Source organism: Thermobia domestica, chromosome 8 (genome assembly GCF_964235325.1).
Source record: "Thermobia domestica chromosome 8, izTheDome1.hap1.1, whole genome shotgun sequence".
Taxonomy (NCBI): domain Eukaryota; kingdom Metazoa; phylum Arthropoda; class Insecta; order Zygentoma; family Lepismatidae; genus Thermobia; species Thermobia domestica.
This window is the reverse complement of record NC_137461.1, coordinates 13,195,238-13,222,478: the sequence shown is the minus strand read 5'-3', so window position 1 is coordinate 13,222,478 and position 27,241 is coordinate 13,195,238. Positions and strand designations below refer to the sequence as shown.

Genomic DNA, 27,241 nt, shown 5'->3' with positions numbered 1-27,241 from the left:
AATTCTATGTCTGAAGCTATTCTCTAGATATTAAAAAAAACATATATCAAATTTGATATATTGCTTCAAATGAAACATTAAACAATTTTTTGATTTTTTAGCCTCCACAACAATACAAAATACTTTCGGGTGGGTATAATTACAAGAATTTCTTGGAGTTAGATAATTTTATCTATTGAAATATTTTTTTTTTTAAATACATATATATAGGAATTACATCTATTGATAGTCACTTATCGCGATTACTTAAGCAATTTCTCGAAATAAAGGTTTTAGATAAAAAAAAAAAAGTCAAGATTTTCAGTTTCTTGTATCTCTTATCATATTTATTCGAAATCCATCATATTATGATCACAATATCAGACACTACAGTAGTTTGGTTGTGCGTTACCTTGTATGAACCTACGAACAAAATTTTAAAAAAATTACATGTATATATTTTATTAAAGACATGAACAATTATACTCTAATGTTAAAGGAAAAGAGGACTCTGAAATTGCAAATATCATTTTGTATTGTTATTTTGTGGTAATTTAAAAATGTGAATATTAGGTGATGGGAATCTAAATGTAACAAAACAATTTTTAGTCACGGGCGATAACGTATCCTCTCGTGTCATTTTCTACCATTAGGAGAAAAAACAAAGTAATTGTAGTGGATCTTGGGGTTCAGAATGATGCAATTTACCAAATATAGAAAGAAACACGAGAGGACAGAGGGCATTCAGGTTCACGTTAGGATTCAGAACAAACTCACAAGATCCTGAGTCGAAGTAGGGGTGGATGACGAACAGGACACCAATCCTGTTTAATGTTAAGTTGTATTTTTCATTCACAAAGCGCTGTTACTTTTGGTGTCCCAAGCTTTTAGTTTTGGTTTCCTGCGATAAAGTTAAGTCTCAGAATTAATTGCTATCTCTTTTTATATGTAATCATTAGATTGATTTCTGTAATTATCTGTAAATAAAACATTTGCATTTTGGCAAAGGGGAAAATAGAGACACTTGTCTTTTGTTTTGAATATCATCCAATAACTTGTTAAGTTAATGACAGACGGTAACACTCATCCTCTCAATAAAATCTAACTACTATATTACCGCATTATTTAAACAGCATGTCACATTAATGTTAAAAGTGCTATACCGTCCACCAAAATGTTGTGATGTTTGCAACATTGTAGTGTCATTCATTTTCAACACTGAATAACAAGTCTAATATTGTAAAATTTTGTTTGACGTGTAGATTTGAAAGATGCAATTATCAGTGACCATTCAAAAATATATAACTATATTAGGTTGACAAGACTGTTGGTCTGGTAGTATCACAGAGTATGTCAAACAATATTTCCTGACAGTATTTGTATCGTAGAAAATTACAGTACTTTATATATATATATATATATATATATATATATATATATATATATTATTTTACAGTTACGAATTCATATAAAGACAAATGGTCCTCCCGGTATATTTTCCTTCAAGCATAAGACTCCGTGTTAACTACTTGACAGTTGTATTAGATTTGAAAATGAAATGACATCTTTGAGTTTTACGTTCTACGGTTATTCCGGCTAAGCTAAAGGAGATGGGGATGATGAGAAATGAATGAAATAGTGGAATGAAGAAAGTAGGAGGAAACGGGAGAACCCCGTGAAAACCCACGCACACGGTGTTTGTCCACCACAAAGTTTACTTGGCGCGAGCTGGGATCGAACCCGGGACCCCAAGCACCAGAGGTGAACGCACTACCACTGAGCTACCGCCGTATTAGATTAGAGTTTAGCGTTCTATTCAGCAACGAGGGTATATGAGGCGCGGGGGTCTACAGCTTAACGTGGAACCCCAACCAAATGAGCTCCTTCTGATTTGACTCTTAGAGAAGCTTCCTCGTTCAAGGTCTAAAACGAAGCTCTTATAAGTCTGTGAAAGCTATACACGGCGTTACAAATATTTGTCGCAATATTTTGGCAATAGATTTCTCGCATTAAAATAAGAAAAAAAAAGTCCATATGGACCTGTTTTCGGAAGTACATAATTTCGTAGTTATACGGTGCCAACAACGTGAAAAAAATGAACTTTAAAGGCCCACAGTTTCACTATTATAGGACCGACCGTAATCGGGTCAAGAAATCATTGAGGAACTAGCACGTGAACTAACCATGTATCCATCTTTCAGAACCTTCAGTACTTGCACAATCACATTTAGAGAGGCGGTTTGGGAGTACTTGATCATTCTCCACCTACCTCTCTAAAAATTGGTGTGGAAGTATTGAAACATTTGGGATAGTTCACATACTAGTTCCTCAGTGATGTCTTGACCCGACTACGATAAGTCCCATTGTAATGGAGTCATAAACTTTTAGAGTTTACTTGTTTCACGTTTCTGGCACCCTATAACTCCGAAACTATCCACTTTTAAACACAGATCCGTATGAACTGTTTTCTTATTTTGGTGTGAGAAATCTGTTCCCAAAATACTGTGACGCATTTTTGTATCGCCCTTATTCTTGCTCAATTATTCTTATAAGAAACTAGCTTAAATACTTGGTCTTGGCAGCAGAAGAAATACGAACAGTGTAAGATGAGTGCGAATAATTTTTTACTCACCCTCGTAGATGAAAGGGGAATAGATAGTGGTAAGCAGAGGTGACCATTTTGACCTAACCTCACTCAATCTCACGCTCACAAACTCATTTCGACCTCACGGTCACTCAACCTCACGCTCAGTTCGTGAGGTTGAGGTCGACTGAGCGTGAGTTCCGAACTCGTGAGCGCCGACCTCATGAGTTTGGACACCTTTTGTTGTAAGTAGTTTTATATGGATTCAGTCCACAAAAATACGTATGTTTCAACTCTAATTTTATTCTCCTAATTCAACAGGAAGCGATAGACATCAATTAGTATTTATAATTTGGACATTAATCTTCAAAGAACAAAAACAGTACTCTATAGCTACGAGTAGTAATAGTTTTTTGATACGGATTTAACATCCAAAAAATCTTATGCCCTTTGATCTTATTTCTCTATTGCAAACAGTAATTATAGATGTTAAACTTTAAGTTTGAATATCGAATTCATATAGTTTGGAAATCTACTATAGTTTCACACTACGAAACGAAACTCATTTGTTTCTCTACTATAATTTTTACGTTACTCATTCAAAAGGAAAAATAGAACTATTACACTTGGAAGCTTTCGCTAAATACTTCATCAAATAGGAAGAAAAATAAAAAAAAAAAATTCAATTTAAAGTTCCACAATTATGCCCTTTAGACTAAAGAAGACGGGCGGTTAACGTAAATCAATGATGATGGGAAAATTTGTAGAATGAGAATGTGTAAGGAAACGAAATATCCCGAGAATTAATACAGACACGATGTTGTCCACTTCAAAGTAGAAAGAAATTATACTTTGTATATGATATTAAAATATAAATATTAAAGTAATATTAAAGCGCCACACCAAATTGCACTGTTCTGTTTCTGCTTTCAAATCTGTTTGTTCGAACTATGTATTTTGGTCGAAAATAAACATCAGAAAGAATCGAATAAATGATTACTTCAAAGTCAATAATTCATCTTCATCATAGGTATTCTGCCTTGCTGCAACTCAAAAGCTTCCATGCTCCACGGTCTTCCGTTAACCTTTTCGTCTTCACGTACGATTTCTCTGTTTTTACATCGTCTATTAATTGTAGTCTCCTTCACCACTTCTGTTTTTTTCCTGCGACCATACCCTCTAAAACGTTCCTCATGATATCTTTCTTTCTTATGCAATGTCCCAACCAATTTCTCTTTCTCTCCTTAAAAATATCTAACATTGTTCCTATCTCTCCTCCTACCATTTCTAACACCTTTTCATTCGTTTACCACTCGACCCAGCTAATTCGTTCTATTCTTCTCTACACCCATATTTCGAAATCTTCTAGTCGTTTTTCATAATGTTTGCATTACGTTCATATTTTTGACCTATACACTTTCTGACCCATACAACTCTTTACTGAACATCCCACAAAATAGTATTTTATCCCTCCTAAAAGCTTCTTTCGCCATTCCTATCCTTGCTTTCATATTACGTTCACATTTCGTATCATTACTAGTAATAGTACAAAGGTATTTAAAAATAGTCACCTGTTCAAAATGAAATGAAATCTGTGAGTTTTACGTCCCACGGTTATGCCGGTGAGGCTAAATGAGACGGTGAGGATGAGTAATGAATGAAATGGTGGAATGGAGAAAGTGGGAGGAAACGGGAGAACCCGGAGGAAACCCACGTACACGGTGTTTATCCACCACAAAGTTCACTTGGCGGGGGCTGGAATCGAACCGGGATCCCAAGCACCAGAGGTCTACCACTGAGCCACCGTTCGTTTCAATCACCGTGGCTTTTGTCTTTCTAACATTTAATTTCAACCCATATTCTTCACAGCACTTCCTCAACTTTTCTAATATCTTACTGATTACTCCTTCAGATTCTGCAGCAAGCGCCACATTACCTGCAAACCGTATACACCTAAGCATTCTTTTATTAAGCCAATAAATAATAATGAAATTAACGTGTCAATGGTATACATCGTATATATGATATAACAGTCATTAATTGTGAATACAAGCTTACCTATGAGAGCAGAGAACTAATGACTTTCCCAATTCTTTCTTTCTTTCAATAACCTTCCAAAGCCTCAGTCTAGCCAATGGATCTACTCCACTGGTAGGTTCGTCGAGAAGAATGACTAGTGGGTTTCCCAACATGCTTACAGCTGTCAACAGTTTCCTTCTGGTAGCCCCACTGTAGTTACGGCATCGATCACTTTCTACATCATCCAATTCTGTGTTATAAATAAAGTATCATTTAAATATTAGTTTGACGTAGGATTTCTAACTGCTAAACTGAAATAACAAGTCTAAAAAAAATAAAATTAGTACATCTCTTGATGTTGTTACTTCTCCAATTTGTAACTGATATTAGAGATATCATACATAGCAAAGTAATCACCGAAGAAATATATAACGATCCAGAAAGTTTTAACCCTTTTAAATTATGGCTTCGTTTAGGTAAATTATAGACTTTCAGTCAAGCAGCTACAGCATAATCCCTATTTTTTCTAGAATCATGGTTTGTACCTCATTCTTTTCAGAATAGAACAGTCTTTCAGATGGTATTATTAATATTTCTCTTTCTTATCCCTGAGGTGGAAACTTTTGAGGGAAATCAGGATTTTTCTTTTTTTCTTTTTTTTTTAAATTCTTATCCCCTCTGTATCCATCTATATTAACATACAGACCTCAAAAACGTGTGTACAAAATTTCAAGCTTCTATCTTGAATAGTAAGAGCGGGGAAAAAATAATTAGTAATGAGCTAAGAACATCTCCATAATGCACCAGATGACCCGGATGAACTATTAAAATTTCCTGAGACGTACCTATTTATCCTAGGGTCATGATTCGTACATCATTCTCTTTAGAATAGAACAGACTTTCAAACTGTAATATTCATACGCCCCTATCATGTTTCTTAGCGGGAAAATCATGAAAAGAGGGACTTTTGTTGTTAAAAAATATCCCTTTATTTTACCTTTTTGTCCCTCTGGATCCCCTTTGTTTTAACGTAGAGATCTGAAAGAAATGTAAAAAATATTAAGGTACGCTGAATGTGTGGACAGAATTCCAATCTTCTATGTGCAAAAGTAAGCCCGCCAAAAAATAATAAAAATAGGCATAACAAAAAATATTTTTCTAAAGTTATGACGTCATCACACCCTATGTCTTGATGCAGAAAGGCATGGGCAAGGAAGCATATGTAACGTATTCTAGAATGCCTCCAAGAAGCAAAAAGCTTTATTCGCTCTTTTTAAATCGAATAATGAAAATTCTACCCTATCATCTAAAAATAGGTGAGAGAATTTAAAAGGGTTAAAAAGATGAACCAAACTAATTAAATACATGTAACATAACAAATTTAAACTCGAAATAGTAAAATATACACAGAATTTCCACGAAAAAACTCATATGTGTTATAAGTAAATTAGTGCAGTACTGAGCATTAAGCGATTGCATTTTTGTTTGTTTGTTTGTTTAACTGAACTCTGTAATGTTCTATAAACATGTTTCGTTGCTTATAGTTTAGACAAATTTCTTGAATTCTTACTTTCATCAGGAAATCGTATTAAAAAAGTCAGCTAGAAAATCGTAAATATGACAAAAGTCATATTTATAGGAATTAAAAAAAAAAAAAAAAAAAAAACATTTGAGAGAAAATTCTATCCTGAAATTCTATTCTCGGGGTTCAATTTATTATTACACCGTCTTGTCTTTTGATTCTACTAAATACTTTGAAATTGCAATAACAAACTATTGTGATAAAATGCTATTCATTCAAGATTATTTTATTTTGTTAAAAAAGAAGATATTTATTTTTAAAATCTGACTTACTACTTGCATTTATTATATCTGTAGTAAAATCTGCTTTTGGAATAAAACATCTAGTATATTCCAATCAAAAATTTTCTTGTAGGCCTTATATCTGGAGAAGTACATATAGTATAGCCAAATGGAAACTATCACTTAACTCAGTATCATACGCTTATTCCGTAGAAAATACGAAAAATCGATTTAGAGGCCGTTCAAAAATTTTGTGGGCACTGATCCAAAAACTAATTCTTGGTCAAGATCTCAATCTTTTAATCCTTTTCATTTCCTAAAATTCTTATTTTCATCAGAGAATCGTTTTAAAAGAATGAGTTAGGACATAGTAGAGACAAGAGAAGTCATGTTTATAAGAGTTAAAAAGAATGTAACCTTTCTTGAAAGAAAATTCCTTCCTAAAATTCAATTCTAGGTGTTTAACTTATTATTAATACACCGACTTCTTTTTCAGTTTTTTTCTGTTCAGTTTTTGCCGTGTAGTCAGAACCGAAACCATTCTACTAAAAACTTTGAAAGATTTAAAACTTGCCTCAGGTTAAAAAAGAGAGAGAGAGAGAAAAAAAAAGCAATCGACAAAACGTACATTCTCAAACTTAAAATTAAAATATATTTTCAGTAACACCCATTAATTTTATGTAATCAAAAGTGTGTAATACGATATTATATGAAAAGAACGTCTGCTATCGTATTCTACTACCACGTTGAAGTTGTAGCTTAGAGCCCTTTTCTAGTGAATGATCATTGGCTACGGCATGCTATACAAGTATCTATTTTTGAAAATTCAATGCAAAGATCAATATAGAGATTCAATTTTACTACTGTTATGAGCTAATATAAAAAAAAACATGAAATTTAACATTTAGAAAGTCCTTTCTTTCAAGAATTCGGATATACTATTCGTTTGGCGAGCCTAATTATGGGGCACAACGGTGGAAACATTTTCTTCCGCAACTGCATGTAATGCTACTAAATGTTGTAGTTTACTTTGATATGAATTTAAGAAATTGTGTGATCTTGATTGAATTCTGCCAATTCTATCTTGAAACGATTTTTAAAATTTTATTTTATTTTATTTTATTTATTTATTTATTTTATTTGTTATTTTATTTTATTTTTGGATCAAAAGAGCCAATAAATTTCAATCAAAAATTTTATTGTAGGCTTTATATCCGGAGAACTACATATATTGTAGCCAAACCCAAACTATTACTTAACTCAGGATGATGTGCTTTTTCTGTAGAAAATACGAAAACTCGATTTAGGGGCCGTTCAAAAATTTTGTAGCCCCCTGATCCAATTGGCCCAAAAGATCCAATGAATTTGAATCAAAAATTTCCTTGTAGGCCTTATACCTGGAAAACTACATATAATGTAGCCAAACCCAAGCTATCAGTTAACTCAGTATGATGTGTTTATTCCGTAGAAAATACGAAAACTCGATTTAGAGGCCGTTCAGAAATTTTGTGGCCCCTGATCTAACTACTAATTATTGGCCAAGATAGCAATCTTTTGATCCATTTTTTTTGGTGTTCCTAAAATTCTGGTTTATTATTATTATTATTATTATTATTATTATTATTATTATTATTATTATTATTATTATTATTATTATTATTAAGACACAATATATGAAGTGTTTCTAGTTTCAGTCAATATGAAACTATCATTTCCCCTTACTTGTAGGATTAAATTTTGTCTCATAAGGAGTGTTGCAAAATATTTTCTTCAGAAACGTGTAATGTCATCTCTTAGGTAAGTTATAATAAAATTCAGCCAATCAAAGCGACCTTAATATTTCGTTTCTTCAATCTCATAACAATTAAAATAACAAACTTTGGTGCTCCACCTTTAATATATAAAATTTTTATCTGAGTAATCGAAAGAAGGTCTGTATAAGTAACAACATAAGTATGTTACATTTAGCAATGTCATATAACCTCATTCATCATTGTGCAGTCATGAACGTAATTAATTGTTACTAGAATATTAAATGTACTTACTCATAATATTTATCCACCCGTCTACAATATGTTTCTGCTCACTATATGGAACTCCATGCAAACAAGCAAACAAATTCAATGTGCTTCTTCCACTTAAGTTATTGAACACAAAGTTTTCTTGAGGAACATAACTCATTTGGGACAAATACTAAAACAATTAAATAAGAAAATGAATTAATTTGAAAAGTAATTTATAGTTAGAATTGAGTTGAAGAAAAGTAAAATATTTCTGTGTTTTAAGAAATAGAGCAAATACTATGGGCGTACATAAAAGAATAATTACGAGAATTAAGAATAATTTCTTTGTACGAGAGTAAGTCAAAAATTATTTTCATTTTTTTTTTTTTTTTTTTTTTTTTTTTTTTTTGACATAACTCTTCTTACATTATTCAGACTGAGCTCTGTCCTAATTTATTTTATTGTTACGTTTTTGTGGTCATATTATGAAAGTTTGATACCAGTTCCTTCGTTCGTCTTCCTTTTATTGCAGATAGAAAATGGCCGCTCCATTAGAAATTTGCACCAAAGAGGAACAACGAGCAGTGATCCTGCTTTTGTGGTCGGAAGATGTATCAGGAGCCCTCAATCCATCAAAGACTTTCAGTACAATACGGGAACACAATCTTGCCAGAACGGAATGTATACAATGGGTCGAAAAATTCAAAAATGGTTGCACAAGTGTTATCCACGAGGAAGGAGCCGAACGACCATCTACGGCCACAAATGATGACAATATTAAAGGTCTACGTAACATGGTTCTGTTAGACAGACGAATGATTATTCAAGAAGTGTCACTTTCACTTCGTCTGGAAATTAGTCATGGTTCCTGATACATGTTCCGAACACAGAAACCGGATCACTACTCGTTGTTTCTCTTTGGTGCAAATTTCTAATGGAGTGGCCATGATCTATCTGCAACAAAAGGAGAACAAATGGAGGAATTCGAATCAAACTTTTATAGCATGACCACAACAGCATAACAATAAAACAAACTAGTACAGGGATCAGTATGAACAACGTAGGAAGAGTTATATCTCTATCAAAGAAAAATCTATCGAACAAATAGAAGAATAACTTTTGAAAGTGTGCAGAGCAAGGAATGTTTTATCATATGATTGAGTGATAAGAATTCTTAGAACGTTTCAGCGTTTGTCCTGTTTTCCGCAAGACCATGGACGTAGCGAGCGGCGTTTCTATTCTTTTCAGACTCCTGTGTTATGATTGCAAACATACTAAAAGAGGTAAAGATTAGATAGGGAGCATTATTTAGTTAAACAATCAGCAGCAATGACGCAAGCTGCGGTCCTGATGCTTGATAACGCCATTACAAATTCATTGTAGAAATAAATCGCAGTCGAAAGAGTACATGTTGTTAATCCCAAACCTTATCATATTAATGAAGACTGGACTACCGTTACAATACAAGGACTTATACTGAAAGCAGCCGTGGTACCATTACAGATTACTAACTCATAAAATGTCCAAAAAAGTTGATGAGTTTAGCGTCCCTTTCAGCAGCGAGGTTATATAAAACTGGATCTACTGATTAACATGGTATCCGAACCACATGAGCTCCAGCCGGGAATCGAACTCGGGTCGCCCATGCCGAAAGTGTGTATGCTAACTGCTTAATCACGAAGGAGCTCAAGACAGTGATATCGCGCAAGCAAAGGTAGTGCTATCTGGGATGCTCTTATGGTATTACCCTCACAAATGACAAATCGTTACAACGAGATAGTACCAAAAGCTCAAAATTAAGTAATCAGAAAGGAACTTGTATGAAAGGAGTGCGCCGCCTTCACAACGTTCCACAATATTCCGCTCATGGAATAGTTACTTATGAAGCTGCTTTCAATTTTGAACCTGCAACTCTTTTGAGAACCATTATTAAGTCTCGCCCAGACTGGGATTTGACATTATTTCAGAGGTGAATGATTTCATAGAGAGTCTCACAGAGGATATATACAGGGTGTTTCAAAACAACATCAACAACGTTTGGGAGGTGATCCCTGACACCAAGGTAAGACAAAAGGTATAGACCAACCTTGGTGCACAAATGCTTCCTTTCGGAGTTACAGGCTGCCGAAAACATGAGAAATTGAACACTAAGGGTCCATAGCTCCAATTCTATGGGACCTGTCGTAGTCAGATCACACGATTTCACTTAGAAAATAATATGTATGCTATCTAAAAATACATGTTTCAGAATTCTGTAGTACCTATGCAACAATTTTTGTAGAGGGAGTTTAGCTACCGGTATATAATTTGAAGTACTCACTAACTACCTCTATAAAAAATTGTTGCGAAAGTACCGTAGGATTCTGAAACATGGATATTTGGATAGCGCATATACTAGTTCCTAAGTGAAGTTTTGACCCGTCTACGGTCGATCCTATAGCATTAGAGCTATGGACCTTTCAAGTTCATTTTTTCATGTTTTCGGCAGTCTATAGCTCCGAAATTACGGATTTCTGCACCCAAGTTGGTATATACTTTTTGTCTTATCTTGGTGTCAGTAATCATCTCCGAAACGTTGTCAGTGTTGTTCTGAATCACCTGTATAACAACAGAACCTCCCAATAAGTACATTGTGGCTCACCCTGGATGTAGGTTATGAAGAATTTGGATTCACTAGACAAGAACTATATGTGCTACTCTGTTGTTTTTCTGCAATAAACACATACGCAAGAAAAGACTGATTTTGAGAACTTCATTCTAATGTTACTGAAGAAGTTTATATTTTCCACTTATCAATTGTCATTATTTACTAATTGATCTATCTTCGTTGAACGAATAATTTGGTTTCATCTTATCAACAGCTTGGAGACCTAAATAAGAAAAATTCAGCGACGGCAACTCAACTGGTTTGCAGTCCCGTTAGTCCAACACAAATTTGAATATAATATTTTCCTTTAAGCTTACTGCAGATACTAAGATTTGCAGATGGTTGTTTAACATTATTTTAATAAATTCACTTTGTGAGTTTATTTTTTAATTATTATTATTAGTTCACTTTAAATTATAGGATTTTACTATTTGACATTTAGAATTTAATGCTACCAACGTTGATCGATTCCTCACCCTATAATTTAAAATTCTATTACCTATAATCATTACTGAAATTCTAAGCATACTATTGATATTTCAGAATTTTCCGAAGAAAGACACATATATCCGAGCAAAACCCAGTTTGTTGCACTTATTCTGTAAAATAAACATCATATGTTTATATAAAGAAATTAAAACGCGAGGTCTTGTTTTTACTGAGAAAAATTTATTGAGTATGATTGCGTTCTATGCATCGCTGACCCTTAGTCATGATAAGAGCTTTATGAATTCCAGGATTTTATTCAATTCATTTATCGACCTTTTTCGAAACTATGGGACTCTAGCAGCTCTGAAGAACCTTTTAAGGTCTTCAGTATTAGTTGGCATCTACGTACGAACTGTCCCATCAAATTTATTTTACAAGACCTTGATGGGTAACAAATCCGGTGACTGTTGTGATTATTTCATTTGTAGGTTATGTAAGCGTCTTCCTTGCATTGCAGATATTTGCTGCAGAGCTTACAAGAATGTTTAGGATAGTAATCCTGCTGTATTACAAAGTTACTGGCCAAAATCTGTGTTTCTGATAGAATTCCATGGCTCACTTAAATGTTGTGAAATATATTTCTGTCCATTATTCCGTTAATTCGAACCAACTTATCCACTTGGGAATCTGTGAATCACCCTCAAACACTGACCTACCTTCTCCGTGTCTTGGTGTAGGTATTACACGGTCAGGATGAAAGAACTCTTCGAGACAAAGACGCACATACTTCTAGCATTGTAAGACCAAAAGATGGAATTTAGATTCGTTGATCCTGAGTGTTCTCTTTCATTATTAATCGTTTTAGTCTTTATTTTATTTCATTAACCCATGGTTATCTTTTAAATGTTTCCTGTTGAAAGAAATGGTTTTATTGCCGCATAGATCTGAAGGTGCTAGGCAACCATCCTATTTGATACTAAATAGAAATAGTTCTTCCATAGTTCTATTGGTTCTTAGGGAGCAGTTAAAGTCTATATTCCTTTTCTTGTTTCTTATAGTGAAATTTTCCTTAAGAGAAGCTGTTATTTTTGGATGATCAGTGTGCTTCCGTGTAACATTTATACCACTTTGTAACTATCTTTCAAGGATCCTACGCAGTACTCCGCCCGATCACTGTGCGACTTTTCGCAGAAAATGACCCTCTTGTCTCAATATAACCAATTAAACACGCGCTTCGACTCTTAGTTAATAGTTTTTTTTTTTTTTTTTTTTTACATTTTGTTTTATGTGCCTTTTTTTTAACAGTAAAATTGCATGTCAGAGGTTTGTATGCAATTTTGCCCATATTACGACACGATTTAATAGCGCATAACAACTATTCGTTTAAATAAATAGAACAGCGGCGTAAATAAGGGCCCCCACTGTCTGCGGGGAGGCCCCCAAGCTTTAGTCACGCCACTGAAATAGGGTACTACCGACAAAGGTTCATACATACATTACTTCGTATCATTGAAACTATGTATCATCAAACAAAGCATGACGTTAGCTATCTGTTCATTGGTTATCTATTTATTGCCAAGCAATTTTACTAAATAAATTTGTTTCGATATCAAAAACACCATGAATTTTCGTATATTTATATGAATAACGTTGCTTGTTTTTAAAAACACTACTCCAATGAAGATGGTTTTGTATGGACGCAATGTTTTTATTTGAAAATTCTGAAAATTAATAGTGTGCTGAAACATTTGACAATGACTATATTTTCTATACAATATCCGCTACAGTACTTATTGTATAGTACTATTTGAATAATCGAATTATCAAAGAAATTTCCTCTTTCAAATAGAGTTTGGAGTAACCAATAGCTTAGCTAAGGGTCATAATTATGAGAATTATATATATATATATATATATATATATATATATATATATATATATATATATATATATTAGGGTGGTTAGAAAAAAAATCATTTTTCTATTTCCGGAACGCTATAGTGCGCAAAAGTTGCCATTGGTATAGACAAGAAAAAAACTCTAAAAGATAAACTTTATTTGTATATCTTCCGGTCCCGCATCGCCGTTGAAATTTGAAAAATTCGGTAAAAACAATAAATTTTCAATATTTTTCTAAAAGGACTAAATAATATAGAACGATGACTTTATATAGCCTAAAGGTTTCTTCAAGTATATAAGAACAATTTTAAAATAAATAAACTATATTTGTATAGTATCTTCTGATTGCGGATCGCTGACAAAAATTTGCAAAATTTGCGAATTTAGCAAAATTTGACAGTTTAACATTTTGTTTATTTTTTTTAAATGAGTAAGAGAAGGATGCCATTCACCACGTAGGGGTGACTGCACTTGATGTTCCAATACCCAACCACCCATCCAATAATTAGGGTGTATTATTTACAATTGTATTTTCAAATTTATAATTTCACATAATTACTAACACCTTATCAGACCTCTCTACCACCCCGGGTGAGGTTTTGGTTCTCTTGCAGTCGCTTTCTCCACATAGATCTCTTGGGCCCGACAACATTGGCTCTCTCTATCTTAACAAAACTGCGTCAGCTCTTTCAGTTCCTTTATCCATCCTATTCAATAGATGCTTCAGAGAAGGATATTATCCCACCAGCTGGAAACTAGCTCATGTGACTCCAATATATAAATCAGCACTTAAAGATCAAGTATCCTCCTATAGGCCAATATCTCTTCTTTCTGTAATATCTATTATCTGCGAAAAAATAATCAAAGACAGGCTTCTCAAATTCACGTCGCCTTATATTCACACTTCTCAGCATGGCTTTCTACCGAAAAGCTCAAGTCTCACAAACTTAAGTACTCTTCTTTCCTGTGCAGTTCAATGTATAAATAACAATACTCAATTAGATGTCATTTATTTTGATCTCTCAAAGGCCTTTGATTCTGTCAGTCACATTCTTCTTCTCCACAAGCTTTCCAATAGGTTTAATGTACATGGTAAATTTCTCTCTTTAATCACCAGCTATCTAAAGGGCCGTAAACAGAAAGTTGTTCTTTCAGGGGCGACTTCTAACCCCCAACCTATGATCTCGGGGGTGCCTCAGGGAAGCGTACTAGGGCCCCTGCTATTTGTCCTGTATATGGACGATCTCTACTCTCACCTATCAGTTAATCCTAGTGGGCTATTGCTTTTTGCTGACGATTGCAAATTATATAGAGAAATATCATGTTTCCATGACACAATTGCCCTACAGGAAGACATAAATTATCTTGTAGACTGGTCTGAAATGTGGCAATTGAAACTTAACAGTAAGAAATGTGATGGTATTACAATTACTCTGAAAAAGTTTCCTGTTCCCTCCAAATACCATATTAACGATTCCCCTATAACACATTCTGCCAGTCATAATGATATCTTGGTGTCATCTTTGATTCGAAACTCTCGTTCTCAGAGCACATCTCCTCAATAGTTAAGAAGTCAATGCGTATGCTGGGGCTTCTTTACCGATTCACTGAACTACGTACTGTGGCATCATTAACAACATTCTATAAAACTCTTATAGCACCCAAGATCGAATACTGCTCTCCCATTTGGGCCATGGCCGCACCTACACATCTCTCTAGGCTTGAGTCTGTTCTCAATTTCTTTATTGCAATAGTACGTTCTCGTGTTCCCGCACTTCGAATATTACCTAAGGAGGAAATTTTGCGATATCTTAATATCCAGACGCCCGAAGTACGCAGAAATAACTCTGATTTGAAGTTTCTTCATAAGATTGTAAATGGGAACCTAAGATCAGAAACCCTAATTCAACAACTATCATTGCATGTCCCTTCCCGTAAAACCCGGAATACCCACCTATTCCATCTTGCACGCCCTAGGTTGACAATTATACAGAGGTCTCTTTTTGACCGAGTACCCAACTATTATAATAATCTAACCAGTGAGGTGGACATTTTTTCGAGCTACCCGGTATTTGAAAGAGCAATAAAACGCGTGCTGGCTAAATAATATTACTTGTGCACTCTTTGTTAATACTGTTGATATTACTGTTGTTGTTTATTTTTTTTAATTCTTTTTCTTTTTTTCCCGCTTGTTGATATTTCCCTGTGTAAAATGGCACAATTATGCTTTATCTGGGAATTTGTTCAATAAATAAATAAATAAATAATTCGTTTCCTACAAATTTCCATTTTCCCCTTTATTTTCCTCATAATGACTTTAAACTCTGATTTATGAAGGGACACAGTGGTAAAACGTTGACCTCTTGTGTGTGGGGTTCTTGTTTCGATCCCAACTTGCGCCAAGTGAGTTTTGTGGTGGACAAGCACCGTGTGTGGGTTGTTTTCGAGATTCTCACATTTTCTCCCACTTTCTTCATTCCACAATTTCATTCATTTCTCATCATCACGGTCTCCTTTATCCTAGCCGGCATAAGTGTGGGATGTAAAACTTAAAAGATACCATTTTTTAATTTTTTCTTATTTATACGAAAATGTAGGTATGAATGATCTTGGAAATAGTGTAACTCTGATGAAGCCGTCTCTAGCACTGTGTCCACACACTATACCGAAAGCTTCCGTCACAAGCTTAATGCATCTTCCGACAGCATGAGTATGACATGGGAACTTCTAGAAATTCATAACTAGGTTTGTCTGCTTATAACCTACCTTATTTCATCATTAGTCAATGATCTTAACAAAAGAGAAGAAGTAATATTACAAGTATCCCATTGTATTATTTCAGTGTAATCTTTAGCTACAAAGTTCACGTTTGGTGGCAAAAATGTTTAATAGGATCACTTTCAAAAGCTGCTTTCCTCGCCTTCAAAAGTCGTCTGTACCTAAACTCTCGAATGTGGTTTCTGTCATCAATGACCATGGCTAGAGGCAAATGTTCGGGATGAGCAAAGTAAGCATTCCGTTCTATAACGAGGTCTAACACTTATTTCAGCTCTTCTGGCAAAATATCGCGTTTCCTGAATGGTCTCGTAAACATGTTGTGGACTTTCGGTCAAATTGTTGCTCAACTTAATGACAAACCACATAGGCATATATAACTTTAAGATAAAGATGACAACTTACCTCATTATCTGAAGGACTTTCCACTAATGTATAACTGCAGAACTCTATTAGCTGTAGTGAGCCATCTTGAATGTGACAAAGGACCAGAGTCACGAACTGAAAAGTCTTCAGAGCAGTGCCCTAACTGGAAGTGTCCTAACTGGATGAATTTTGATATATCCAGTAAATACAGTAGGTCTTTGCTGAGTATCTGCCTGTCTACTTCAGGAATCACACAATTTATAGGTTAGGGGCCGCAGTGGCTCAGTGGTAGAGCGTTCATCTCTGGTGCTTGGGGTCTCGTGCTCGATCCCATCTCCCGCCAAGTGAACTTTGTGGTGGACAAACACCGTGCGCATGTATTTTCTCGGTAAGGTTATCCATGCCTACATTTTCGCATAAATCAGAAAAAAAAAGAAAACTGAAATCTTTAAGTTTTACGTCCCACGATTATGCCAGCTAGGTTAGAGGAGACGGTGATGATGAGAAATGGTGGAATGAAGAAAGTGGGAGAATCCTGAGAACACCCACACATACGGTGCTTGCCCACCACAAAACTCAATTGGTACGAGCTGGGATCGAACCAAGAACCCAACGCACAAGGGGTTAACGCTCTACCACTTTGCCACCGCTGCTCCCGCATGAATCAGAGTTTATTCATTAGTAATGGACAAAAATAAAGGGGAAAATGGACATCTGTAGGGGACGAATTATGTGAAATTGTAATTTTGAAAATACAGTTATAATAATACACCCTAATCATTTGATGGCTTGTTGGGTAGTGAAACGCCAAGTGCAGCCACCCCTACGTGGTGAGTAACGTCCTTCTCTTACTTGTTGAGCTCCTCCGTGGCTAAGTGGTTAGCGTACGCACCTTTGGCGTGGGAGGTCCGGGTTCGATTCCCGGCGGGAGCTCCTATGGTTCGGATTCCACGTTAATCAGTAGGTCCACGTCTCATATAGCCTCGCTGCTGAACGGGACGTTAAACTCAAAATCAACTCAACTCAACTCATTCTCTTACTTGTTTTTAAAAAATTAAAAAAAAAACCTTAAACTGTCAAATTTTGCTAAATTCGCAAATTTTGAAAATATTTGACAGCGATGAGGGATCAGAAGATACAATAAAAATATAGTTCATTTATTTTAAAGTTGTTTTTACATACTTGAAGAAACCTTTAGGCTATATAGTGTCATCATTCTATATTATTCAGTCCTTTTAGAAAGATATTGAAAATTTATTGTTTTTACCGGATATTTTAAATTTCAACGGCGATGCGAGACCGGAAGATATATAAAGATTTTTTTCTTTTTGGGTTTTTTCTTGTCTATACCAATGGCAACTTTTGCGCACTATAGCGTCCCGAAAATAGAAAAATATTTTTTTCGAACCACTCAAATATATATATATATATATTATTGCATTATATTCTAACAAAATGTTTCTGTACCGCTTCTATTTTGTCTACAAATGTATCGAACATTCTGCTCGATATAACTGAACAAGATTCTAACTTAGATGTAGCAAGCGTTTTATACAAATAAGTATACATATGAAGTATCATTTTTAAAATTAGGCCATTGATTGAATATAAAACCTATAATGTTACTCACCGGTTTTACTATACCATCTATGTGGCTACCAAATTTTAGTTGTCTGTCATACAAATTATCCAAATCTTTGATTTATAATTCTTTCGGTCATTTTTACCCCATTTACTCTAAAGGTTTAGGCAAATATGGTTTAGGTGAATGGTGAAAGAAATGAAAGGAGGAGAGAGACTGCCATATTTCTGTAGACAGAACTCATTAGTAACTGGGAACACGTGGCTCAATCAGTACAAAAGAAGAAGATGTACATGGAAATCCCCAACAGACGGCGAAATATCAGATAGACTATGTTATGATTCAGGACAGATATCAGAATAGGGTAAAGAACACTTATACCTTTCCGGAGGCCGACTTTTTCTGATCATAACCTTGTGCTTGCTGAAGTGAATATTCAACTGAAAAATATACACAGAAGAAAAGCAGGGAACAAGATGTTGAATGCTAGGAAGTAAGAAATCTTTTCATTGAGAAATTCGAAGAAAAATACACAAACGAGGAAAGGATAGGTGCGCATAGTAACAGATACTGGCAGAATATGGTGGTGGTGGGAAGAAAAGAACAATTTTATATATTATTAAGATGAGGGAAAGAAACTGGTTGATACATTTGCTAAGAAGGAACCGTGTCATGAGGGACGTGCTAGAGGGTATGGTGGCAGGGAGGAGAGGGAGGAGTGAAGGAGACTACAATTAATGGGCAAAACAGAATAATCATACGTGAAGACGAAGTGTATAGCGGAAGACCGTGGAGCAAGGAAGCTTCTCATGGCAGAATAATTATGAAAATGACGATAATGATGATGGTGATGATGAACTGTATATGACTTGACAAATCCTGAGTTTTGATAGTAAATGTAATAAATGTACTTATTTCATTGTTGATTTCTAATTTGATAGATAATAATAATAATAATAATAATAATAATAATAATAATAATAATAATAATAATAATAATAATAATAATAATAATAATAAGACATGGAACATGACATTTTATGTAAAAGAAACTAAATCAAGAGATTTCATTTTCAAATACTTACAATGAACCTGCAAAAAAATAAAGAAACATTTCTGTCACCTGTAGTCTTTTCTTCAGCAAGCTACAGTTCTTTATATAAGCGTTTCCTGCTGTAGGTGCTATAAATCCCGTCATCATTCGAAATATCGTAGTCTTTCCAGCTCCATTTGCTCCCAGGAGACCAAAACATTCTCCACTCTTGACACCAAAAGAAACGCCGCGGACAGCATAGAAATCGGAAAAGCGTTTCACCAAATTGTCAACTAATAGATTGTCTTTTTGTATCGGTTTGTCGGAAGCTTGGTCAGGTATTGTCGATGAATCTGAAAGAATATAATAATGTACTAAAATAATGCGTAATTGGAGTTAGTCCCATTCTAACAAAGTTATTTTCGTAAATAATATTATCAGGCCTGCAATTACTCCATCCACAATTAACGATTTAATAACCATAATCAACTGAAATATTTGCAAATATTTAATTTAGTCAATTAAAACTTCCAGAAATTAATTTTCAATTGAAGATTGTTTAAATATTGTGACGAGTAAACAATATTCTTATTTCCTTATCAAAAATAAAACACATTAGAATTCTGCATTTTTGTTTCGATTTACATTAAACGTTTTAAAAGTGATTGGCATAGGTATATATATATAGGTATAATGTCAAGTGTAAAAGTTTAGATATAACTGATCCACAAATATTAAAATTAAGATACATAGTTTTCATTAATGTATGTTTTTTCTTTATTTTATGTTATTCTAATTAGTTTTTATTAGTTGTCATTCCTGCTTAAGAAGATTGACTTTTCACCCAATAATAGCTTAATTTTATCATGTTCTTAACTTCATTCATTAACATTCTACTCATACAGATCTGTAATTTCTGTATATTACTCGTATTTCTGAGATTTCAACTCTCAGAGTGATATCTTTATGTGTATGTGTGAAAGGTTGCCCGCTCATGCTGACGTTTTTGCTGCTATGCCAATGCTGTGCGAATTTTGTAATTACTGTGTCCCATTTATCAGTTAACTATCCCTTGTCTAATATTAATTTTGGTTTTCTTAAATAAATAACAACTTATAGAGAGACTTGCATTTAAAAATTTATTTACTTATTCAAGAAAACCAAAATTAATATTAGACAAAAGATGGAAGGAATACTTAAAGAAAATTCTCACAACATTGACGTAACAACAAAAAATATCACCAGGAACTATCACTAAGTAATAAAACAGTGCACAAATGGACTCTGTTTTATTGCAACTTCATCATTTGACGTGTAATCTTTGGACTTGACAAACTGTTTCCCAATCTTTTTTCCCCTTGATATGTTCATTCAACTTTATTTCTTGAATTTTTATTTTTCTTTTCTCTTTATTTTTTCTTCCGTATGACTAAGGCTACAAGAGAGAGTCGAAAGCATGGAAGTACAAATAATATTAAACAATTACAGAAATTGGTAAGTAGAATGATCGAATTCCTGAGCGTGGTTTCAAATTCTCTGAATTTGTTCATTAAATTTTAATTTAACTTTCACAATTCAACACAATTCTTATTGCATTGTAGTGTAAGGCATCATTTTAGTTATAATTAATTTTTAAGTTGATTTCAATAGTTACATTTTTGTGGCATTAGTTCTTAATTTTAATCATTTTTTTTTTTTTTTGGTCATATTATTTTTCAAAATTTGCAACTATGCTCATTATAGGTTAGGAAATACGTATAAATTAAATAAAAAATAAAATAAATATATATAATTGAATCAAGGACACTCTTATTAATTACAAGTTCACATATTAATTTCACATGGGAAGGTTAGTTTTGTGGAAAACGTTTGAAAATTGAGAGGTGTATTTTGATTAGTTATATGTACGAGAATAAGTTAAAAAAATGTAGCTACAACTTATCTTATATTGTTCACACTGACTTCTCTCTCCGTTTGTTTTATTGTTATGTTGTTATGATCATGCTGTGAAAGTTTGATCCTAATTCCCCCTTTTGTTTTCCTTTCGTTGCAGGTACATCATGGACGCTGTATGAGAAGTTTGCACCAAAGAGGAACAATGAGCAGTGAATGTGACGTGGTTGTTTTAGAGAAACGAGTGACTATTGACGAGTGATATATCGTCTGAAAATTAATCATGGTTCTGCGTACGAAATCATCCACAAGGACTTGGGTCTCATAAAGTCACTCGTCCGGCTCTTTACAAGTGCGTAGCACTTGTGCAACCATTTTTGAATTTTTCAGTCTATTCGTAAACACTCCGTTACGGCAAGACACTGTTCTCGTATTTGTGCCGAAAGTCTTTCATGGACTGTGTCCCCTGGTACAAGTTGCAACCACAAAAATCGGATCACTGTTCACTGTTTCTTTTCGGTGCAAATTTCTAATACAGTGTCCTTGACCTATCTGTAACAAAAGGAAGACAAATGCAGGAACAAGGATGAAACTTTCATAGCATGACCACAACAGCATAACAATAAAACAAACGAGTAAGTACGAGCAATGCAACAATTATAGCTTAATTGAGGACAATTTTTGACTTAACCTCGTACATAAATATACATGCTCTATATCAAATGTAATGAAACCTTTCTTTTGTTTTGACACGACTGTACGTCACAGTGCACTTGCTTCAGGTAAATAGAGTTCAAACTCTCCTAGTACTAAGTGTTTGAGAGTAAATGCCTATGAAAAGTTAATATTCGAAATGGCACAAGTATTTCAAAGACGGTAGAGAGTGTGTGGAAGACGAAACCCTCGACGCACATGCAGGAGCAGAACCGAGGACAATGTTCAAAGTGTGCGTTATGTGTTGAATTCATACAGGCGATTGGGTGTTCAAATGTTTTCAAACCGCATAGGAATTAATAAAATGACTGTACATCCGATCATTACCGAGGATTTGCAGGTGAGAAAAATTTATACCAAGCTCGTTCCAAAAATTTTGACACACGAGCAAAGGCAAAACCACATGCTTGTTTGAGAAGATCTTCCGCAGTGCGTTTAAACAGTTGTCAATTTATAAACAATATGATAATAGACGACGAAACACAGGATTTTGACTCAGAGACAAATCGCCAAAATGCTACAGGGCACACAGGAGCATCCTCTCTCCAGGAGGGCTTGAATGAATAGCCAGGAGCTCAAGGCCACATCCTGTGTCTTCTTTGAAGCCAAGGGTGTGGTTCACCATGTATTTGTGCCTAAGGGACAGACAATCATGGATGTTTTCTAAGTGAAAGTGCCGAAAGGATTGAAGAGAAGGATCAACAAAGTGAACTCAAATATTGCCACTAATTGGAAACTGCATCATAATAATGCACCAAGCAACAGCTGCTTCTTGGTCAAAGACTACCTGGCCCGAAAAGGAATCGTAATACTTCCCCAGCCCTCCTACAGTCCCGATCTAGTACCCGTAAACTTTTTCTTGTTCCTGCATGAAGACAGCTTTTTAAAGACATCGCTAAGGGGCAGTAGCAGAGGCATTTGTTTTCTATGCGTTGCGTAAGAAATGCTCTCTTTTAAATAACTTTTTTTTTTTCAATTTTACTCTCAGAAACATATTTCGATTATTAAATTTCGGTTTTCTTAAACAATTTATTACGTATATTATATCTGTAACTCTCAGAACTTGAAACTCTGAGAGTGTATGCATAGGAAGCGCTAGGTATTATAATTTTATGAACTTTGAATTGGAAGTCCGTTTATGAAAGTACATACATACATACATACATATATATATATATATATATATATATATATATATATATATATATATATACAGGGTGGCGCACGAAATGACATACCATTTATTTTGTTCATTAAACATGTATTTATCATCAAAATATTTTTAAAAAAGTAGTTCAGAATTAATTGTGTGAGCACGGAAATTTAGTTCAATGCAGTATGTGTTCATTGTGATTATTTTCTTTCACAACCTCTTCTACCCGGACTTTTATATTTGTCATAATCTTCCTACACAGGTCTTCTGAAATGAAACAGCACAACGGCATGATGAGAGCCCTGAGTTGTGCTATACTTGCGGGCTTCCTTGAGAAGACATTACTGTCAGGTAGCCCTACAAGAAGAAATCACATGTAGTGATGTCAAAGCTATGCGGGGGCCACTGTCTTCCACCTTGGTGACGCTCAGGAAACTGATGTGACATTACCCACTCATCAAACATGTTATAAAGATAATCACGAATAACATTTGCAGTGTGTAGGAGGGCTCCGTCTTGCATGAACCATTGAGTTTGTAATGGGAGACCTGTTGCCAACGAATTCTGGAATAAATCTGTATTTCAACATGTCCTCATATCGATCTCTGATTACCGTCTCATCAAAGAAAACTGGTCCGATAATTTCATTGCTTCCCATACAGACATTTTTTCCATAATTTTCCCTTTCGTGCAGAATTTGAGGATGTTCATTTACCCAGAAACGAACATTTTGCTTATTCACTACACAATTTAAATTAAAATACTCATAGTAAGTAAAGCACGCGTCGTGCGGAACGCGATCCTCTTGCACTAACCATAAAGCGAACTGATGTCTTCGTTACTGGTCCTCTGCTGTGAATTTATGGACAACTGTTATCTTGTAAGGGAACATATGAAGATCAGAATGCAGAATCCTTTGTATGGACCGACGAGATGTTCCTAACTCAGCAGCCCTCTTCCTTGTTGATTTGCTACGACTTCGTGTCAAAGCAACACGAACTGCTTCAATATTATCAGGGGTGTGGACACTTAGTTCGCGCGCCGTGGATTCTTCTAAACTGCAGAGCCAGTAGTTTCAAATTGACGATACAATCTCTGCATAGTCTGCTAACATGAATCCCATTTAGTAGGAAAGTGTGCACGAAAATATCTTTGTGTCACTACAAAACTTTCCTTGTTGCTGCTATATATATATATATAAATCATCTGTTCAACACTCAGTCTGCTCTTAAGCGTCATCTCGAAAACTGCTGTTTTGCGGTTAGTAAATATTCGATACTAACTTCTCGTGACATCTATTGAATTCTCCATAAAGCAAAGTATACAAATACGAGTTTTCAACATTCCATCTACAATATTACATGAGTAATGAACAAAATTAAAATTAAATTTAAGTTCTTAAGTTCTTTAATTTTGAAAACTAAAATTAAGGAACTTGAAGATAATAGTACAAATAAAAAAAACATTCGGGACATGTATAATGAGATCAACGAATTTAAGAAAGGCTATCAACATCGTGCTTATATATTAAAGAAAGCTACAGAACAGTTCTCACTGATACGGATAGCATCTTAAATAGATGGAAAGATTTCTTTGACGATTGCTGAACACGCAGCCAAACAATAATGTGCATGGAGAAAAGGAGATACACACCGCAGAACCGTATATTCCAGAACCCAACCGAATAGAAGTAGAAATCGCTATGAAGAAATTAAAGAAACACAAATCTCTGGGCTGTTAATTCCGGCTGTTAATTTTAGCTGGAGGCGAAAAGTTGTGGAAACAATATACACAAACTTATTCTCCTTATCTAGAACAAGGAAGAATTGCCACAAGAGTGGAAAGAATCAATCATTGTTCCATTTCGCAAGAAAGGCGACAAAACTGACTGTAATAATTATCGAGGCATTTCTCTTCTGTCAACATCCTATAAAATCCTTTCAAACATTCTATTAGCAAGATTGACCCCATACGCAGATGAACTTATTGGAGATTATCAGTGCAGATTCAGACAAAATCGATCAACTATCGACCAAATATTTACCATTCAACAAATACTCGAAAAGAAGTGGGAATACAATACCCCGGTACATCAACTATTTATTGATTTTAGAAAGGCCTACGACTCGGTTAGAAGAGAAACATTATACAACGTTCTTACAGAACTTGGAATACAGAGAAAGCTAATTAGATTAATTAACATATGTTTAAATGAATCCCAAAGTAAAGTCGGAAAACAATTCTCCATGACTTTTCAAGGAGAAAACGGCCTGAACAATGAGATACGCTGTCGCCATTATTATTCAACTTTGTTCTAGAATACGCGATAAGGAAAATCAAAGATAGTAACCACGGCTTAGAGTTTAACGGTATTCACCAGGTTATGGCATATGCTGATGATGTAAATTTAATAGGGGATGATAGGAGAACAATAGAAAGAAATGCAGAGATCTTATTAAACGTTTGCAGGGACATGTGTTTAGAAGTAAATGCAGATAAAACTAAATACATGGAAGTGCGTCGGGACCGTAATACGGCAAATTATAGATGCGCTAAAATATTAAATAATACTTTTGATAAAATAGATACTTTCAAATATCTAGGATTAATATTAACAGAGGAAAATCATATTCACGAAGAAATTAAATGTCGACTAAAAACAGGGAATTCGTGTTATTATTCGGTTCAAAATCTCTTGTCGTCACGAATTCTGTTGAGGAATTTGAAGCTTAAAATATATAAAACGATAATCATGCCTGTTGTTCTGTATGGTTGCGAAACATGGTCGCTTAGTCTGAGGGAAGAACATAGACTGAAAGTATTTGAGAACAAGGTTCTGAGACGAATATTCGGACCTATGAGGAGCGGGAATGGGGAATGGCGGAAACACAGAGTTAGTTTTTTTTTTTTTTTTTTTTTTTTAGTTTTTTAATGAACAAAACATATGGTATGCTCTACCCTGTATATATGATATTTATCTCTTCGAAAATGACGGATCGTTAATGAAAATGAATGATTAAGAAAAAGTGGTGGAACAGCACATAGGAAACGGAGCTATCAAGAGGATACTCACGAGGACAATATACATATGAAAAGGTAAACCTTGCCCTCTAATTATACATAGGTTATAATCCTTTGGTCATAATACCAACAACATAGATTTGTAAGAACTACGATCATTACCTCAAAGAAGAAAGAATAGATAATCATATGTAGGTTCTACTTTTGTTTTCATTTTGGGTAAATCATGGACAGAAAGTACGTCACTTGTCTCGGGTCTTTTGGTCCTGATCACATGCTCAGAAATATAGAACTAGATTTAATAAAAGTCGTAAGTTATATTGTTTGAAAGCATTGTTAATATATTTATAGGATGCTTTTCGTGATTTGGCAGAAAATCTTTAAAATTCTATACTCTCTATACTATAAACGATAAGGAGAGTCTGGTTTGTATATTGTGTTGTTCAGGTGTGTTTGCGTACTAAATTGTGCAACATGGATACAAATAGATAATTGTGGATTTATATCAACAACAGGAGGAAAGGGAGGTGAAAAACGTAGAAGCAAATTAATACCACCATAACATATACAACAATAACTCCAACACAATATACATTATCTTCAATAGTACAATTTAAAGCGGCTTTTTTCTTTCTTTCTTTCCTTTTTTAATTTATTCTTATTTATTTATTTATTTATTTATTTAATTTATTTATTTATTTAAAAATGGGAAACAAAAATTCTCATTCGTGGTATTCAAGTACACCTTAGGCAAAAAATTCACTATTTTAGCTTCAATGATTTCTTTACAATAGTGAAAAGAAATTTGGAATAGAGAATGACGCTTACTTATAATGAAGAAGCTATAGCAGTTAAGGTTGAGCAGAATGAGTCTACATCGTTATAATATTATTCTCATTGTATCAGGGTGTACCTACACAAAAGTGGAAGCAGTTAGAATGTGTGTCAGCCTAACTCTGTACAATAGTAATAGCTAGGGTAGATACAAGGTCATTTATTGAAAATAAATGTTAATGTTTATCTTATTTTTATTCTATTCTATGATATTTCCTATTTATGTTTGTTTTCTTATTTATTTATTTTTGCTTAAGGCGTTGAATATTGATAGAATAAAAGATAGTATGCTTTTAATACATTGACTTATTAAGCTCTGTGCTAATCTTAGTGGAAACGATAACCACTACCTCGTTTGTTGTTCAAGATGTGGTTGGATACTAAATTGTGTAATAGTCGATACAAATAAATAATTGTGGACTTGTATGAAAATGATAATTAATTACACTCATTTTTAACAGGGATGAACTCATACATTACTACAAAATCGCCGTCAAGGGAATGACT

The 27,241-nt window shown here is 34.3% G+C and overlaps 1 protein-coding gene across 1 annotated transcript in view; it reads right to left on the bottom strand.

Annotated features, from left to right (window-relative positions):
* The window catches only part of LOC145692686 (phospholipid-transporting ATPase ABCA3-like), a 47,252-nt gene that overhangs the window by 5,968 nt on the left and 14,043 nt on the right, over positions 1 to 27,241 (bottom strand). The window contains exons 5-7 of the mRNA XM_081768069.1: positions 19,210 to 19,472; positions 8,431 to 8,578; positions 4,622 to 4,832 (exon numbers count right to left, since the gene is read on the bottom strand). Coding sequence (XP_081624195.1) covers positions 4,622 to 4,832; positions 8,431 to 8,578; positions 19,210 to 19,472 — 622 coding nt within the window. The remainder of the gene's footprint in view (positions 1 to 4,621; positions 4,833 to 8,430; positions 8,579 to 19,209; positions 19,473 to 27,241) is intronic.